Here is a 17,110-nt window from a genome sequence, read left to right on the forward strand (position 1 = left end):
CCCGTTCTCGCCATTAACCGGCGCAATTAGCGTAGCCCACACGGGCACGCCGTAATTAGCGCCGCTCACCCCCGTGCTTCCACAACAAACGCGGCATAATGCCCTCATTACGGCCCGGTCGTTCCCGCCCGAACCTAATCAGGCCCGCGGTGATTTAAGACTTTTTCCTGTTCGCCGCAAATGAAATCTGTAGGCCAAATGAATACTGGCTTTTTTATCATGACCCAAGTTAGAGAAACGCTTGGCGACACAATTCCCCTCATTAATTTAACAGGCGAAAGTAGCGGGTGGATCGGAGTAAACACTCATTATGGGGACAAATTGAAGACACGCGAAGCCAGCCAATGAGACGGGACGGCGGTGGAGAAACGTTAACATTAACATTAAATTAACTCGCCAAGTGCATTGATCTTTTTCTTTTTTTTGACCTACTTTGGATTCCGCCAGGATTGCCCGTCAATGGATGGCGGTGCAATGGCCACTCCCCCCACTCACCCCACCGTTTATCGTGCGGAATATAACAATAGATCATATATCAAGATAAATATTCTTTACTCTCTGTGAAGAACAACCGTTACTGCTACTCACGGATGTTAGTTCTGAACAGCCATGTCTAGCTGTATTTCTGTATTATACTGCCCCCAGGTGGTCAAGTCACACACACCAGAAGGAGCAGCACAATGTCCATTTGAACTGAAGCAAAAAATGTGGTTAAAAACTGAATTCTTGAAATTCTATTTAATTATGTAATTACTGTAGGTTATAAGTACAATATTATATAAAGAGTGCTATTTATTTCTGTATTAATAAACACATTAGAACATTTTATTTATTTAGTTTTTTGCAAAAGCCTGAAACAAATGAATGGGATTTCCTTTCAATGGCTAAAGGTAATTAGAAATGTCACGGAACAAATTCTATTCGTATTTCAAGGCACCACTGCATACTGTAGCAACAATTGTTTTTAAAAAAAAATAAAAAAACGCGCAATATAGTTGGGGTGAACTTTGATATAGTGGGGGGACACTGTATCGAGAGTGTTGTGAACGTAACGTGTTCCGGGTTTTTCCTGGCTGAGATTTAGGCGCAGCGGGTACTGTTCTGATCACTGGCAAACGTGTGCATGCCGTGCGCCCCACTGGCTCAAAGATTTACATTCGTTTTTTTTTTACATTTGTCTTAAATCATACTGCACAAAATAGGAATACACAAACCCTCTGTTATATTAAGTATAACACAAGTGACTGTGTGCAGTTATACAGCCAAGTTAAAAATATTAGGCAAAGCTGACGTTAAAGTAACCTTAATTTGCGATGATTCCAAAACGTTCTTTCACCAGCGACTCGGATAACAGCGACGCCGAACCCATGGCCGAGGGCAGCAGCTCGTCGTCCGAAAGCTCCTCGTCCGAGACAGACTCTTACTCAGAATCGGCTTGTGCCGCAGAGCGACAGAGGAAGAACGACGTCCAGTCCAAACCCAAGGTAGCCCTTTCTGTTTGCGCTTTTTATGCGAATTTCGCCAAGTCCGTCAACCCGTTCTCTGTTGTAGGTGGACAACGGGGCCGAGAAGGAAGTGTCCTTGCTGGATCTCGATGACTGTGAGTTCACCATGCAATGTTTTGTGCTTTTTTTTTTTTCCTTTCCTTTTTAATTAACTTCAGCTGCCGATAAAACCGGAAGATGGAAGTCAACGATGCTCCGAGCTAAATGTGCTAATATTTAGCGGCCCAAATCTGCTTTGTGTGTTTTGTTGTTGTTAGCTTTCTGTCTTCATGAGAAACATAATCTTTCAAGCTATTTCTATTCAGTATTAGAATGTCAAAAACAAAATGGAGAAGCTGGGCTCATATGCTAGGAAAGGGGCAGAAATACAGAAATTCAGCCTAAAAGCCGTTTTTGGCAACTGCAAGAAGTATTAAGAACGTGTGATAAACCTAAAACATGAGGCTGCTTGCTTAGTCATGTACTGGTGTTCTTGGTGCTTCTTAGTTTTCGTGCCGCCCGCGAGCAAAACCAAGTGCTCGGTGCTCTCTCAGAGTTTGCTGTCGGACCTGGAAGGACTTTCACTCTCTGGTGTCTCCGCCGCCACGCAGGTGCGTCCGTTTGAGTCAGTGTGTGTGTGTGTGTGTGCGTGCATGCATGCAGTGTGTTTTTCGTCATGTGTGTATTCACGTTTGTGTATGTTTGGGTTGTGTGCGTGTTTGAGTGTGTGTGTGTGTTTGTCCGTGTGTACGTTGGTTTGTGTTCTTGTGTGTGTGTGTGTGCAGTGTGTTTTTTCACATGTTCTGTTATCTTGTGTATGTACGCGTTTGTGTGTTATGTGCGCGTGTTCGTTCGTGCGTGCGATTGTGTCCTCGTGTGTGTTCATTTGTGTGAGCATCTACGTGTTCTTGTATTTGTTCGTGTGCGCACGTTTGTGCATGTGCGGGTGCATTCTAAAAAGCGGCAGGCAACACTTCCTCCATCAATGTGTGCTGAGAGTCTGTCGTTGCTGGCGCAGGCTGCGAAATGAGCTTCTCCTCCCCGGCGGATCATTTGCGCTCCAGACGCCAAAGTATTGACCTTTTCTGACGCCTTCTATTTATGGCCCGTCAGGATGCCTCTCTCGCACCGCCCGTCTCCTCTGCACCCTTGAACTCTATTTCTGCCGGCGGGCCTCGCTCCCCGCGCCGTTCCTTGCCTTCCATCTCTCCGTTGCGTTCCCCCTGCGCGTCCTTCTTGTGTATATCTGATGGTCGACCTTTCCCGCTGTGACGGCCTCTTCTCTCTCCGCCGCCGTGTGTACTCTGTATCCCGTCCGCTGCTCCCAGGAGAGAACAAAATGTCCGGATCATTTTTCATTTTTCCCCGCCGTGGGCCGTGTGTGTTTTCCACCTCAGAGCCGCGGTACCGCACCGAAGGAAATATAAAGTCTGCACACCCCTGTTCAAATGCGAGGTTATGGTGATGCATCATTTCAAAACGTTTTTGACCAGTAATGTGACCGAAAAGCTGTACAACTTTTCAAGAGTGTCGTGAAAACATAAACCGAGATTGTGGTTGCAGATGGTTGCCATTGGAGTTAGCTCTGGCTGTGCGCAGAGCTAACTCTGATTAACCCAGAATAAAGTTCAGTTGTTCTGGGAGGATTTTTCTGACAAATCACACACTTTTCTAGTCACATCTTAAGGTACAAGCCATGGTCTGCGTAGAGCTTCCACAGCATCAGAGGGATCTCATTGTTCGGAGGTATCAGTCAGGACTCTGGAGAAGGGTACTAACGGATTTTCAAGGTGTTAAATATACCACGGAACACAGTGAAGACGGTCATCATCGAGTGGACGTTGCCAAGAATTGGGCAGCCCTCTAAAATGGATGAAAAGATGAGGAAAGCTGGTCAGGGAGGTTGCCAAGAGGCCAACAGCAAGATTGAAGGAGTTTCTGGAGAGTACTGGCTGTTTAGAACATGTGACAACAATCTCCCGTCGTCTTCATATGTCTGAGCTACGGGCTAGGGTGGCAAGATGGAAGCCTTATCTCTCAAAGAAAGTAAACGCATGTTGGAAGTAAAATAGAAAATGTTGCTCTTTAGGACTAATATTGTTGTGCGATTAAAATGCAATTTAGGAATCGAGATTAATTAGTTACAAAGTCTCTAATGAATGAGATTGTTCTTTTTTTTTTTTTTTAATCGTGTCCCGCCCCTATTAGAAAGTAACAAAAATGTCAGGAATAGCCAACAAAAAAAGCTGAACTTTATTTGGGAGTTAATCAGAGCCACTTCAAGAGGGTGTGCACAATTGTGCAACCACATTATCAGTCTGTTATTACTTGCCTCACAAAAAAACTGCCATTTGAACGGGTGTCTGGCCTTTTTATATCCACTGTAATTTCCGTATTAAGACTCAACCTTACTTTCCTTACTAATTCCCATGGAAAGTTTTGAACTTTGCAATTCCCGGAATTTGCGTATTGAGGAAATCAGTCTGTAGTGGCAAGTAAATAGCGCGTTCACCTGTACTGAAGACGGCGTTATTGTCGTCTGTCGTCCGCAAAGACGTTCACGCTTTAAGGCCGCGGGCGCGTTCGGGCCGCGCCGTCTTTCTGTGCTCGCCGGGCGACCGCCGGCCTCCTGACTTTCCCCACCCGCCGTTCACAATGATTGACAGCCGCTCTCGGGGTGAAGGCCGGCCCATAGAAATGCAGATTACAACAGCTGATTTAGAGCCAATTCGATGCATAAATACATGATGGGCGTCGGGATGCGCCGAGCGGGGTAAATAAGTTCACCTTTTTATATGCCCGTGCGCACACACGCAGACGCACGCACACACAGACCGGCCCCGGTGTCATTTCTATTTCTGCACAATCTGCCGACGGAGGCGGCGAGCGAGACTCAGCTGAGCGCTCGGGCACTTTTAGAGAATTACGCCATGGTTATCAAAGGCATTTAGATTAACCTCGGTCACCGTCTTTGACCCGCGCCGCCCCCCCACACTCTCCCTCGCATTCGCCGGCTCCCCTCTAATAACATTTTGACATTAGGATCTCTCACCGACGCCTCCCTTAAATCCCAAGCGTAGCCGCGGACCTCTTCCACCGCCGAGCCTGATAGTGTTTCATTCATAATTAGCCGCCCGCGCCGCTACTAGGGGGGAAATTGAACTGTCAGTGGCGTTTGACCCCATCACGCCCAGAAGAGGGCCATCATAATTCGTTCATTTGCTGTCTGTCAGGCCCCTCAGCATCGTTGGACCCGGTACTCCTCCTGGCTCATAATTAGACGTGAACTCGGAGAGCAAACCTCTCGCCGCCACTCGAACGGCGGCAGATTGACTCGCTCCAAAGATGGGAGGAAAAAAAAAAAAACGAAAAGAGAAAATGCCCGCGTGGAAATGGCTTGTCCGCTCACTTTGAGATATGTTTGTGCCTTCCAAAATGTCTTTTTAAACTTTTTATTCTCAATAAACACGACCATTGAAATACGTGGAAATGCCATTAATTTGTATTGGCCTGGGTTTTTTTTTTTTTTTTTTTATTTTTTAAAGTCAAAATGGCACATGTAACAAATTAAACAGTTTGTGCATCCTGATTAATTCATTGCAACTCCTGGTGTGCACACCTTGGCCACCGGAGGGCAGTATAACGCAGTCATGGAGACACAAATGAAGATGACATTCACAACAACTGTAAGTGACTCAGTAAGCTGCAGTAATGCACTGTATCCATTGTTTTTCACAGAGGATAAAGAATATATTCCTGAGTATAGTTATCGTGTCTGTCTTCAATAGTTGATGCATAATTTGTGTTCAAATATCAGTTGCTTAAAATAACACCTTGACTGTCTATGCCGTTTTGCATTGTGTTAGCATTTGAGCTAGCAGAAGGCAAAGTTTTGTGGCTTTAAATAGACAATGTGTAATCTCTCTTTAATTTGAGAGTAATCGTCACCCGGGAGTGACGATCAACATACGAATTGTTCACTATCTGCCAAACTGCTGCTTATCGTAAAGTGATTTGAACACGGGGCTTGCAAGTCAAAGCAAAGAATCGGCTGGATGACGGCTCGCATCTCAAACGTGTGACCCGAGGGACACCTAACATTCCGACGAGCCGCGATCGGGGCTGGCCGCTAACCAGCTGATATTATTCAACAATGTACAAATATTGTTTACTGTCACACTGATTTATATCGAAACGCGCATATTCGTGTGTCACTGGAACAGAACAGCCTTTGTGCAGCGGGATCCATCAAATAGTTTGATGTGACTCAATGAAGGACATACTGCAAGTGTTCCTTAGCGTTAGCCACCTATTAGCGCTAATGTGCACTGCTGGCCGTGTGGATAATTAATGGTGTAAGAGTAGCTCATTTGCTGATAAATTGGCATAAATGAAGTCACCTCGCAACGAGACTCCTAGTTACATGAGTGAGTAGGTGCGCTAGGCTGTTGCAAACATTTATTTAATTCAATTTGCCACCAAGGTCTTTGCGCCTTCTCTCCATTAATTGTCATCTCCGCAAACCGAAGGGGACAATTAAGCCTTAAAGTTCCTCGTCGAGGGCACGATCAGCTGCTTTTTATTTTTATTTTTTATTATTTTTTTATTTTTTTATTTTTTGTTTTCTTCTCCCCGAAACCAGAAATGGATTTTCAATATAACCCCCCCCCCCACTCCGCACTTGTAAATGGGCCGTCATGCGCGCGAGGCTACGCCCGGCTCCCGTTAGCCCTTTCGGATATGTCAGCGGGATTTTCAGGTCATTTGCCACGGAGGCGTCGGAAGCACATCCTCGCCGGCCGCCGCTCTGAAGGTGACTGCCGGCGGGCGTCATCCATCACGCCGCCTTCCTTTAAGTTGACGCATAATAGAGCCTCTCAATCAACGCGTTCCCTCGTTGTCACCTCCCCTTTCCTGCTGTCCGACGGCGGCGAGGAGGAGGAGGGAGGAAGGGGAAACGCGACTGACAAGGGAGTCAAGGTTGCATCCCTCTTGTTGCCTTTATTTACACTTGCGGTGTTATGGCCTGCGGAAGAGGACAAGAGCTCACGTTGGCGCTGCTGTCAGACGTTAACTGTGCACTGTGTCAAATGGGTGATGATAAGCTCCGCAAAAAGCTGTCCGGCCTCCCGGAAGGCAGCACGAGGGGGGCCTCGTGGGAGGCGGCTAAATCTCAGGCCGACGTTACGGCCGGCTGTATTGACACAGACGCGTTCGAAAGTGGCCCGGTAAATTTGCAGGTGTGACGGCTGCCCGCGCTGACAAATGTTTGCGTGGCCGCCTTTTGAAGCGTGTGAGGGGTTTGTCATCAAGGACTCCTGGCGGCGTCTGTGGAATTTTCTCTGAGATTAAATAAACACCTTAATTAGGGCCTGAGCATTGGAGAAGCAAGCACCCCCTTTTGCAATGGCTTGGTTTCTTCTGACTGTTCTTTTCAAATAATTTTTCATGATCGTTAATCCCCCGCGGGATGGATATGTTCGAGGTCCACTCACAATGAATCAAAATCCAAGATGTAGACAAACCGTATAGAAATCTTTTTTACCGTAGCTTTACATCTCCCACACAGTATAAGCAAATTGAAACAAACAACAGCAAACAACTCAATCTTTAGTTGGGCACTTACTGCATCTTACATAGCCGTTAGCTTTCTTTGCATCATTTTGAAAGGTTTACAACCCGACCGCATAAGGAGCCTCACGTGCCTGTCGTACCTGAAGGAAATTATGGCAAAGGTCACAGATTTCTCATGTTAAACGCTCACCTCGTCCATAAAGTAATATTTCAGTTGGGTTTTTTTTTTGTTATTATTTTTGCAGAACAAAACCCGTTGACACCGCATGATTCATTGTATTCAATTAGCTTCATGTATTCATGCATCTCCGCTTGTTTATTCATCTGTTTTGTGTTTACACATTGATTTTCTGCAAAGAATACCTTCCCCCGCTCTTGTACTTGCCCGGTGTGTTAAAATGTACTCGTGCTCATTTACACTCTGTTGGCATACATCTGAAAAAAAAATAAATAAATAAAAAATAAAATAAAAAAAAAACACACACACAAGCAGGATGAAAGTGTAAAAAATAAAGACTCCATGCTAAATACTGCTGGTATTTGACATGAACTTTTTTTAAGTTTTGCCTTGTTGTGTCTCGAGAGAGGTTTTGGGGGGGGGTAAAACAATACATGTAACAATAATAATTCAAGTTAAGAAAAATGAACCAGTTTCAACAGCAGACATGAAATTGTGTGGACAAGAGCGTCATATTAGGACGCACCAGAAAGTCTCAAGGACCCATGCCCGATATTGAACAGGAAGTCGGCCATTTTGGGTGACTTTTAGGGCTCTGGCTTTTGGAAGCTACTGTTGGGAATTGGCCCAAATGATAAATGCATATCATTTGGGCCATGATATGCATGATATCATGCTATGATATGATATGCATATATCATGATATGCATGATAATTTTGACATGATATGCATGTCAAAATTTTCATTTTGATTGGCATTTGGCACCGCTGTGTACTTTTTTTTTTTTTTTTTTTTTTTTTTTAAAAAAAAAAAAAAATATCAAAAACTGAAGAAAATACAATCTGCATTGTGGCTTAGCAAAAGGAAAGAGTGAAAAAAGCAGGTGGGGGGGGGGTGATGTATTCGCCAACATGACAATAAATGTGCTCTTCCAGTAATCAAGAGGTCAAGTAAAGAGCTGAGGAGTCGAGAGTGGCGTGCTTCCAAAATGCATCACATCTCTCTGTGTTTACCCTGCGCTTAATTCAATTTCCTGTGACTGAAAGGGTAAAAGCTCCTTTTTGAAAGAAGCAAAGCAGCCTCTGAATGGTGGCTTTGTTTTATTTTAATTTTATTTTTTTCCCCCCCAAGTGAACATCCAGTCCATTTCCAGCTGCGAGTGAGGACATTTCTTAATTGGGCACGAGTTAATAAAGAGCTTTTTCTGGTGGCACTACTCCAGTCAGATGCAGTGCTTTTTTTTTTTAAATTTTATTTATTTATTTTTTTAAATGATGTTATGTCCTGTGTGTCCCCATTAGGTGACGAGTCCGTCTTTCGAGCCGGTGAAAAGCTACGAGCTGCTTCACCACATGAGCGGCAAAGGCCTGTCCGCCAAGTACCGCTTCCCGCGGCAGCCCTGCTTGTACGGGCCCAGCATGGTGGCCGTGCAGGTCACGCTGACCAACTGTTGCGAACGCCCCCTGGAGGAGATCCACGTCGGAGAGCGCAGCCCCGCCGGCCTCAAGATTCTCTGCTTTAACACTATCGGTGAGTGATCACCCCCCCTGATAGTCGAAACTCTACACTATAGAGCGATAATATATGAAAACATTTTTAGAGCGTTTTACCCATCCCTCCCGCTTGAAACACATTTAAAAATATTACAACTTTTTAAAGTATTCCTTAGTGCCTACTCTCACCCTCTTGCTGTCAAGAAATGTTGTATAACATCACTTTGAGGTAACGAAAAGAAGACTGGCTTGTGTGCTTGCTCTAAACTGTTTGAAGATTACTGTAAAACCGACATAAAACAAACAAAAAAAAATCTAATATTGTATGTTTGAACACCAAAATGTTCAATCGCACCATATTATTTCATCTAATGAAAATCTGTTAGCTTAATGCTAATATATCATGCTTTGGTGTTGTGCATTATATGTTAGCATTGAGCTAGCTGACTTATCTTGGGTGGAATTAAAATATGCGTTTTACTTAACTTTTTTTTTTTTGCTTTGCTCTTTGTTGCATGCCAAAATTTGAGTTACGAACGAGCTTGAGATATGCTGGCACTAAAGCGGAGGGGGGTGGGGGGGAAATTGAGCCGTTAAGGTACTGTGATGCCCTCCCATGTGGGCAAGGAGAGCCACGGTCGCCAATGCACTTCAAGCCATTGATTGAAGGGGCCGAATACAAAATGAGAACGCTGCAGTAGACCACAGCTCACACGAAGACAAACCGGCCAACTCCAGCTCCTGACTTACTCAGCCACGCCCCTTAAAGGCACACATCAACACCCAATTACTACAATATGTAGAGTAATTACACTTTATAAACCAAATGATTTCATTACCTTCTTTGATTGTGTTTTCATGAAAAACAGTGCTACTTTTCTTCGGCGTCGTCCCAATGCGTCCCCGTCCATCAATGCAGCCTCAGCTAATCCCCGCTAGTTAGCATCGATCACGCCCCACGCTCGTTCTGCTGTACGACGGCGCGGCTGCCGCCGAATCTCACGCCCGTGCGTGCCGAGCGGCCGATTGCGGCGCATCGATCGGTCGTCCGAGGAAGTGGCGCGGCCGAGCGGCGGGTTATTAGGGTCGATGGGCAGACACCAGGAGGAAGAAACGGCGGGATTCACGCAGGCAAAGCTTGACTTGCCGCGTCGTCGTTTGTTTATGGGGGATAAATGATTATTAGAGCTTCAAGGTGAGAGTGCTGTAATGTATTTTGCTAGTTTGCTAGCCCCTATTTTGCAACATTTATTGAGCAAAGGCACAATTTTCACTTTGGACAAATTCAGAGGGGGCAAAAGTACTTGCACACATACTTCCCAAAAGCAAACAACTGTGCTTCCACGCACTCTTTTTCAAAGGTCTTGGGGCCATGAGTGATGCAGTACGTGAAATGATGAGCTGACTAAGCAGTTTAAAAGGGAGAACTGAATCTACACACTAACATACCTTTTGTGGCTGAACGCTTCCTTCTGCACCAAAGCAATCCAGCGATCCATTTTCAACAAAACAGCCTTCCTCTCAAATGTCGCTAACTTCACTCTTTTCACTCGTAATAGCCTAAAAAAAAAACTTGCAGACTTTGAATTTTGAGGTGACAAAATGCCGCTCGGCTTCCGCAGAGTGAGGGCAGAAGGCTTCTCGCACAACGTAAAGAACAGTTGGGATTAATATTGCATAAAAATAACAATGTGGAGATAGACCGGTAGTATAGTTTTTTTTTTTTTTTTTTTTTTTTAAATTGCCCATATGTGGACATACAGGGTTTCCACCTGACAACAACGATTTGCACGTTACTATCGTTGTTGTTTTTTCTTTTTGTATGTGTTGTTGTTCCATGAGTGCTAAAGTAGCAATTGCTTAAAAATGTACAATTACTCCAACATCAATGCTAATTTCCGTTAGCCCCTATATAGGTTTGTATTATACGTTAGCATTTAGCTCGTGGACATTCGTTAGACGAAATGATATGGTTTGCTTGAGCATAGTGGTGTTTAATTCTTTTATGTTTTATATGTCCGTTTAACAGTAAACTTCAACTGGAAGTGACAAATAAAAAGCTCGACGCAAAGCACACTGTGCTCTTATTTAAAGTGTGTGCGACCCGGGCGTCTTTTCGTTTCCTCAAAGTGATGTTATACGATATTGTCCCATTTCTTGAGCGTGAGAACAGGCACTAAGAAATATTTAATAAGTTTTGCCGGGTGTGTGGGGTAGAACAATCCAAAGTATTTTATCTCATCTCTATCGCGGTTTTTTACCTATTGTAGCATTTTTGTCTTGAATCTATCAAAGGCTGTGTCGCACCTCACCTCATCTCCTTGACACTGATGCATCACAAGCTTGTTGTCGTGGAAACGTGCTGGAGGACAGACTTCACACACACACACACACACACACACACACACACACACACTGGTGGCCTTGCCTTGTAAGCTAACAAACACAAGCGTCGGCTTTACCTGTCGGTTCCACTCTGACGGCTTCCTCCTCCTCCTCCTCTTCCTCCTCGCCACCCTTGTCACTCACGACAGACTCCCTTTGTCTCTCCTCCCTGCAGAACGTTTGGATCCGGAGGCCTCGGTGACCGTTTCCATGGGCGTCGACTTCAACGACTCCACGCAAGCGGCCAACTTCCAGCTGTGGTAAAGAAAAGAATTATAAAAAACTTACACAGACGTCTCGTGTGATTTTCTTTTGTCATGGTAGCTCAAGTAATTTTTGGATTGCCGTCTGTTGGTTACTTAGTCAGGGTGAGTAAAAAAAACTACAGAACAGATTCTCATGGAAGTTAGTAGAGGGGTGGGCGTAACGGGGAAATGTGGTTGCAAGTTCGGTTCATCGAGAAAATTGTTTTCATGTTTTATCGTAGTAAAATACTCAAAACTATTAGATGAACGTTAGCTTTTCTTGGTCACGGTCAATTCTCACGTAGTTGTTTTGATTGGCATTTGTTTCTTAGTTTGGTAGAGCAATAAACCGCATAACAGATTCCTACAAAACTTATTACAGGGGAGGCACATATGCCAAGCAAGAAACGACGTATTTTGTAACGGAAAACATCGCCACCTACAGGACTGGAATAGATCAGGATTGCCTGCAATGTTGTGATTGTTTTCAATAAAACAATCAGACGGAAAGGGGATTATTTTTGTCACCATTGCTTCTTGCATAATGTTTTGATAGCCGTTTGTTGGTGAGTTAAGGTAAGCAACAAAACGGCATAATAGATTCCCACGAAACTTATGAGCAGAAGGGAGAAACTATGAGAATATGATGCATATCAAGGAAATACTTTTCACTTTTTATAACGTTACAGTCCGCTTGCAGTGGCTCCACATCCTAATGGAGCTTCAGTGAAAAATTGGCATGCGCTTCGTAATGTGAATTACTGCCACTGACAGGACTGGAGTGGAACAGCATTGTCGTCTGGAAATTTCCGTCAAACAAATCCGACGTTTAGGATTGATTTGCCTTCTTTTATTTTTCTTTCTCTGTTCTCTCCTTACTTCCCACCCTCCCAGCATTCCCACGTGAGACGGCAGCCACAATTGATTATCGCCTCTCCGCGATAACAATTATTCTCCCGATAATCGGGCCCTGGCCTGCGTCCGCTCTCTCAACGCCAATCGATAACCTTATGAGAAAATCTGCTTGGCGCGGAGGAATCCATCCTGCCACAAAAACACAACAAGAACAAAAATGTTTGGAACTGAATTTGTGTAGAACGCGAAGCCAAAGTGATGTGTTTTTTTGTTTGTTTTTGTGGCGGCTCAGCACTAAAGAGGACAGCTTCAGTGTTTCCATCCAGCCGGCCGTGGGGGAGCTCCTGACACCCTGCAGCCTCTCGGAGACGGACTTCTGCAAGCAGCAAAGTGAGCCACGCGCCAAATTCGCTGTCCAACTCTCATACTAGCGGGAAAACAAGTTTGCCATTTTATATTGTGTGCGACAATACAGTAAAGCTCTGTTTGTAGTGAGGAATAGGTTCAGACCCACCTGTGAAAAGCCACAAGAAAGAAAGAGAGACCATACAGGGGGGGGAAAAAAAGCACAAAAGACAATACCCACTTTTGCTTTCTCCCGTCCGTCCACAGGTAAACTCCGGGGCATGAACGAGACCTCGGCCACTATCGCCATGGCGACGGCCCACGTCTCCAGCCAAGCGGTCGCCCAGCGGGTCCTGTCGGTGGCCAACGTGGGCTCGGTGGCCTCATCTGAGACTCGCCTACACAGGTGAGCCCAAATGACGGACTTGAGATTTTAGCAGCTGTGCACAAAGCAAGGCACCTTTTATTTGTACAATATTTTGCACAATTCTTACACGAACCCATGTGCTTTGCTGCCATCTTGTGGCTTTGTGAAGTTGAGGAACTTTGTTGAAGTGAGTTGAGGGGCTTCATTTAGACAAAAGTAGTGCTTTTTCACCACCATTTTGGCTCATCTCGTTGCCCAGGAACAAGGAAGTGAGTTGAGGAGCTTCTTTTAGAACAGGGCCCACGGGTGTCAGTCATTTTTGTCGCGGGCCACATTGTAGTTATGGTTTCCTTCAGAGGGCCATTGTGATTGCGAATCCATATTAATGTATAAGTGCAAATTGAGTCACTAGTTTTAAAAATCAGAAGTCAGTAAAAATTGTTTGTTCAAATTGTATTCTGTTTATTTTGAAAAAGGGCATCGGTAACACAAAATGCTCGCCATATCGCAACGTTATCAAGGCAACTTGCCATTTTTGTATTTTTTACATGTAGTGCTTTTTCCACCATGGTCTTGGTTCCAGGGAGCGAATGTTGAAGTCAGTTTGAGAAGCTACGTTTCGACAAAAGTAGTGCTTTGCCGCCATCTTATGTTATCTACAAATATTTAGCCGGGCATCAATTCCCCTCAGAATTTCACTGTTTGTTCCGATGGAAAAAAGGTATTTAAGAAGAGCGTTTGTACTTGTTGACTTCCCGCCACGCTGTCAGGCGTTAATGAGCCGCCTTTGAAAATGAGCCGGACGTGCGTGCGTCCTGCCTGCGGAATGCCCCAAGATGGCCGGCTGTGTAATTGGTGCACACAGAGTGTGCTAATGAGCTTCCTCCTCTGTCGCGCACACCTTGAGCGATAATTAGACAGAGCTGCGCTTCCTCCATCTGCCTCTCCTTCGCTTCCTCTTTGTCACCTCTCGCGTGTGACCGATTCCTATAGATCGGAGGAAGACGGGATGCTGGCTCACGCGATAGGAGAGTCGAAAATCAATGTCAATGTCCGATACCCGTCGTGCGCGCTCCGCTCCACTCACGAGAAGATGCGGCGTGGCCTCGTGACTAACTTCGTCAATCAATCGTGTTGTCTGATCGCCGACACGTGTGGAAAGCGCTTTCAGCATTTATTCCGTATCTTTTTACAAGTTTTAGTTGTTGGGCGAAAGTGGCACGAGGAGAGGGGGGGAAATAAACGCAACTCTTCTGCTAGTGCGCTGGTATTGTGTCACTAGTGAGGACAAAGAGGGTACTAGTACAGTACAGGGACCTGAAGTTGGAAATCAAGGGTATTGAATAAATGCTTTCTTTACTTTAAATTTTTTTTTTTGTTTTGTTTGCGCCTTCAGATTTTTAAATGCAAATTTTAGTTTTTCCCCACCAAAGTTGCTTTACGCTGACAAGTGAATGAAAATGTGTAAATATGCCCTTCCGCAAAATGTGCATGAGCAAAAAAGTGAATAGAGACCCTTTCCCACAGTGTTGTTTTTTTAAAATGCAATTTAAAACAAAATAAAAAATGCCCTTTCAGTGTCATTTTAAAAGAAAAAGCCAAATAAATGCTCTTTTACTCAATGGTTTTAATAGAACTAAACAAACAAATAAATGGCTTTTCTTACCATTAAATTGTTTACATATTTTTGTATGAAAACACAATTAAAAATCAATGACAGTCATGTTATTTTCCATTTAAATGAAAGTAAAAACTAAATCCCCTTTCCCACAAAATATGTAATAAAAAAAACCTTTATATAAAATAAATACAAACAAATGCCCTTTCCACAATGTAAGTTTTTGAATTAAAATAAAATATAGATACTCTTTTCCTTATTTTTTTCAAATTTGTATTTCAAACCATAACGATAAAGTCAAAACTAACCAAACAATATTACTACGTTAATTTACACATTTGAAAAGGTTAAGGAAGAAGTAAAAGCATTTGATTTTTTTTTTTTTATATATATATAAATGCCTCGCAATTTTTTTTAAATAATAAAAACAAATACTTTTTTCCTACAATGTAAAAAAAACATGAAAATCAAAATAAAATAAATACGAATAAGTGCCCTTTGGAGTTTAAAGTTCTGCTACTCGTCTAGAAATCACAAAACGGTTTCGGTCCTGAAAGGCTAATGGGATATAAAGCCAGTCGGGCTCTGCAATTGGCAGACTCGGGTCAAATATTGGAGCAAAGCAAAGCAAAGCAAACACGGCGAAGCGGCATTTAGCTGTCATGCTGCACACAAATGGAACAAGTTGCCAGCAGAGGTGACGTCAGCCCCAAGTGGGAATGTTTTCAAGTCCGCCTTAAAAACTCCCCATGCGTTTCCACTTTTAAATGATATTTCTTTTAATTGTATTTTTATTTTATTTTATTTTTTTCTCTTTGTTTTGAATGCTTATATGTTTTTTTTTTTTGTTTGTTTTTTTAAATGCTTTTAATCATGTAAAGCACGTTGAGTGACTTTGCGCTATATTGATAAATTGGCTTTGCTTTCCCTATTTTTCAAAAAAACATTTTCTACAGGCTTCGACTTTTGTTCAAATAAATGTTGCAGTATTTGTTTAATTAAAAAAAAAACAAAAAAAACGAATAATGAATGAATAGGTGGCCTTTCCGCAATGTCAACAGAAGCAGTTCGCCCAGCGACCAGCAGGGTGCAGCACTGCCTCTCCCCACTTGAGAGAAGCAGTTTTGGGTGGGGGGCGCGAGGGGGAGTCGGTGCCGGGGTCGGGGGGAGGCGCCTGCCGACGAAGCCGAATTGATTGCTGCGAGGGACGATGGCAATAAATCAAGCGGGAAAGCAAATGTAGAAAAGGCTGTTCTTGTTTGTGTCCAAACAAGCGGAATCAAATAAATGCGCTCCATTTTTCAGTCCGTTTGAAGGCAAATGTGATGGAGCGTTCGCCGCCCCCGAATACGCCGCCGCTTGGTTTAGAAAAACACAATTCAATTAGGATTCAAACCTCAAGCGAGACGTTGGTGCCGTTTGCTTTTTTTCCCTTTCAAGCCCCTTTGACAGTGGCCAACGACTATAAGGCGAATTTTTAGAATTTTGTATAATTGTCACCTCTGTTCTATACATGAGTCTAAAATGTGAAAGCTACACACAAAAACTTTCGTTTTTTTTTTGTTTTTGTTTTTTGTTTCCCCCCAACTTCTTGCCAGACGGCTTCCGAAAAGTGCAAAGCCTAAGCTGTCAAATGCTGATGGCTCACGTCTGTTGGAACGACACCCGAAATGAAGTCGAAAAAAAAAAAGAAGTTGAAGGGAGTTGAGCGACACCTGGAATCGTGGCGGAATTCACACTTCTCAAAAATGGGCAAAAAAGTGCCATCTTGCTTGCCAGATCAAACGGCGCATTGTTCAAGCGGGTATTCGACAGTTCCTTATATTGCTGTCGTGTTCCGTTGTGCACCAACATCGACGCAGCGCCACCCCAAAATCGCTCAGTTAATACGCTAAAACAATTGCTCATTACGCTGTCGAATATCGACTGCGGTTACATCATCTTCCCAAATTCTTGATCAAACGATGAGCTGACACGAAGCATAACAGCAATCCATTTTACTCAACTAGATCTTTAAGCTAACTATTTTCCCATCGTTATTGTCTCGCAATAAGGCATCCAGACTTTCAATCTTGCGGCAACGTAACATCGCACGGCTCCCGCATAGCGACGAAGAGGCGGAGTTAAAAGATTTGATCTCAAGGTATTTTCATCACTTTAAATTGCTTAATGCGTAAAAATAACACCGATGAAGTGGGGGGGGGGTCAGACCTCAAGTATCGATTTGTTGGAAAAATCCGAAAGTTGACTCAGCAGCTCGCGTGGTAGTCGTGACGGGTTAAGTCCGGCGAGTCCTCTGCGCCGCGCTCCCACTCCAAGGCAGCGTAAAGGCGAGGCCCGCTTCATCCCGGGTGAAGGGGAGGCAGACGGCACCCGCAGCGGCTCGTCGGAGAGCCCCGCAGATCGATGCCCGCTCGGCTTTGCTATTCGCCGCGCCGTTGAGGCCCCGAGCTGCGGCGAGTGCACGGGAATACCGATGACCCGTTAAGCGCGCCGCTTGACGCCACCCAACCCGGTCTTCCAAATGCCGTCCCGACTGTCCGTGTTGCGATTCCACGCAGAAAA

The 17,110-nt window shown here is 44.2% G+C and overlaps 1 protein-coding gene across 3 annotated transcripts in view; it reads left to right on the plus strand.

The window, feature by feature from the left end:
* Positions 1-17,110, plus strand: part of ap3b1a (adaptor related protein complex 3 subunit beta 1a) — a 41,746-nt gene that overhangs the window by 21,858 nt on the left and 2,778 nt on the right. For all 3 annotated transcript variants that reach the window (XM_061799563.1, XM_061799564.1, XM_061799562.1), the window contains exons 20-26: positions 1,340-1,484; positions 1,552-1,600; positions 1,992-2,095; positions 8,539-8,767; positions 11,291-11,375; positions 12,508-12,605; positions 12,828-12,966. In XM_061799563.1, the coding sequence (XP_061655547.1) occupies positions 1,340-1,484; positions 1,552-1,600; positions 1,992-2,095; positions 8,539-8,767; positions 11,291-11,375; positions 12,508-12,605; positions 12,828-12,966 (849 nt within the window). The remainder of the gene's footprint in view (positions 1-1,339; positions 1,485-1,551; positions 1,601-1,991; positions 2,096-8,538; positions 8,768-11,290; positions 11,376-12,507; positions 12,606-12,827; positions 12,967-17,110) is intronic.

The sequence above is a fragment of the Phyllopteryx taeniolatus genome, chromosome 15 (assembly GCF_024500385.1).
Source record: "Phyllopteryx taeniolatus isolate TA_2022b chromosome 15, UOR_Ptae_1.2, whole genome shotgun sequence".
NCBI classification, from domain to species: Eukaryota; Metazoa; Chordata; class Actinopteri; order Syngnathiformes; family Syngnathidae; genus Phyllopteryx; species Phyllopteryx taeniolatus.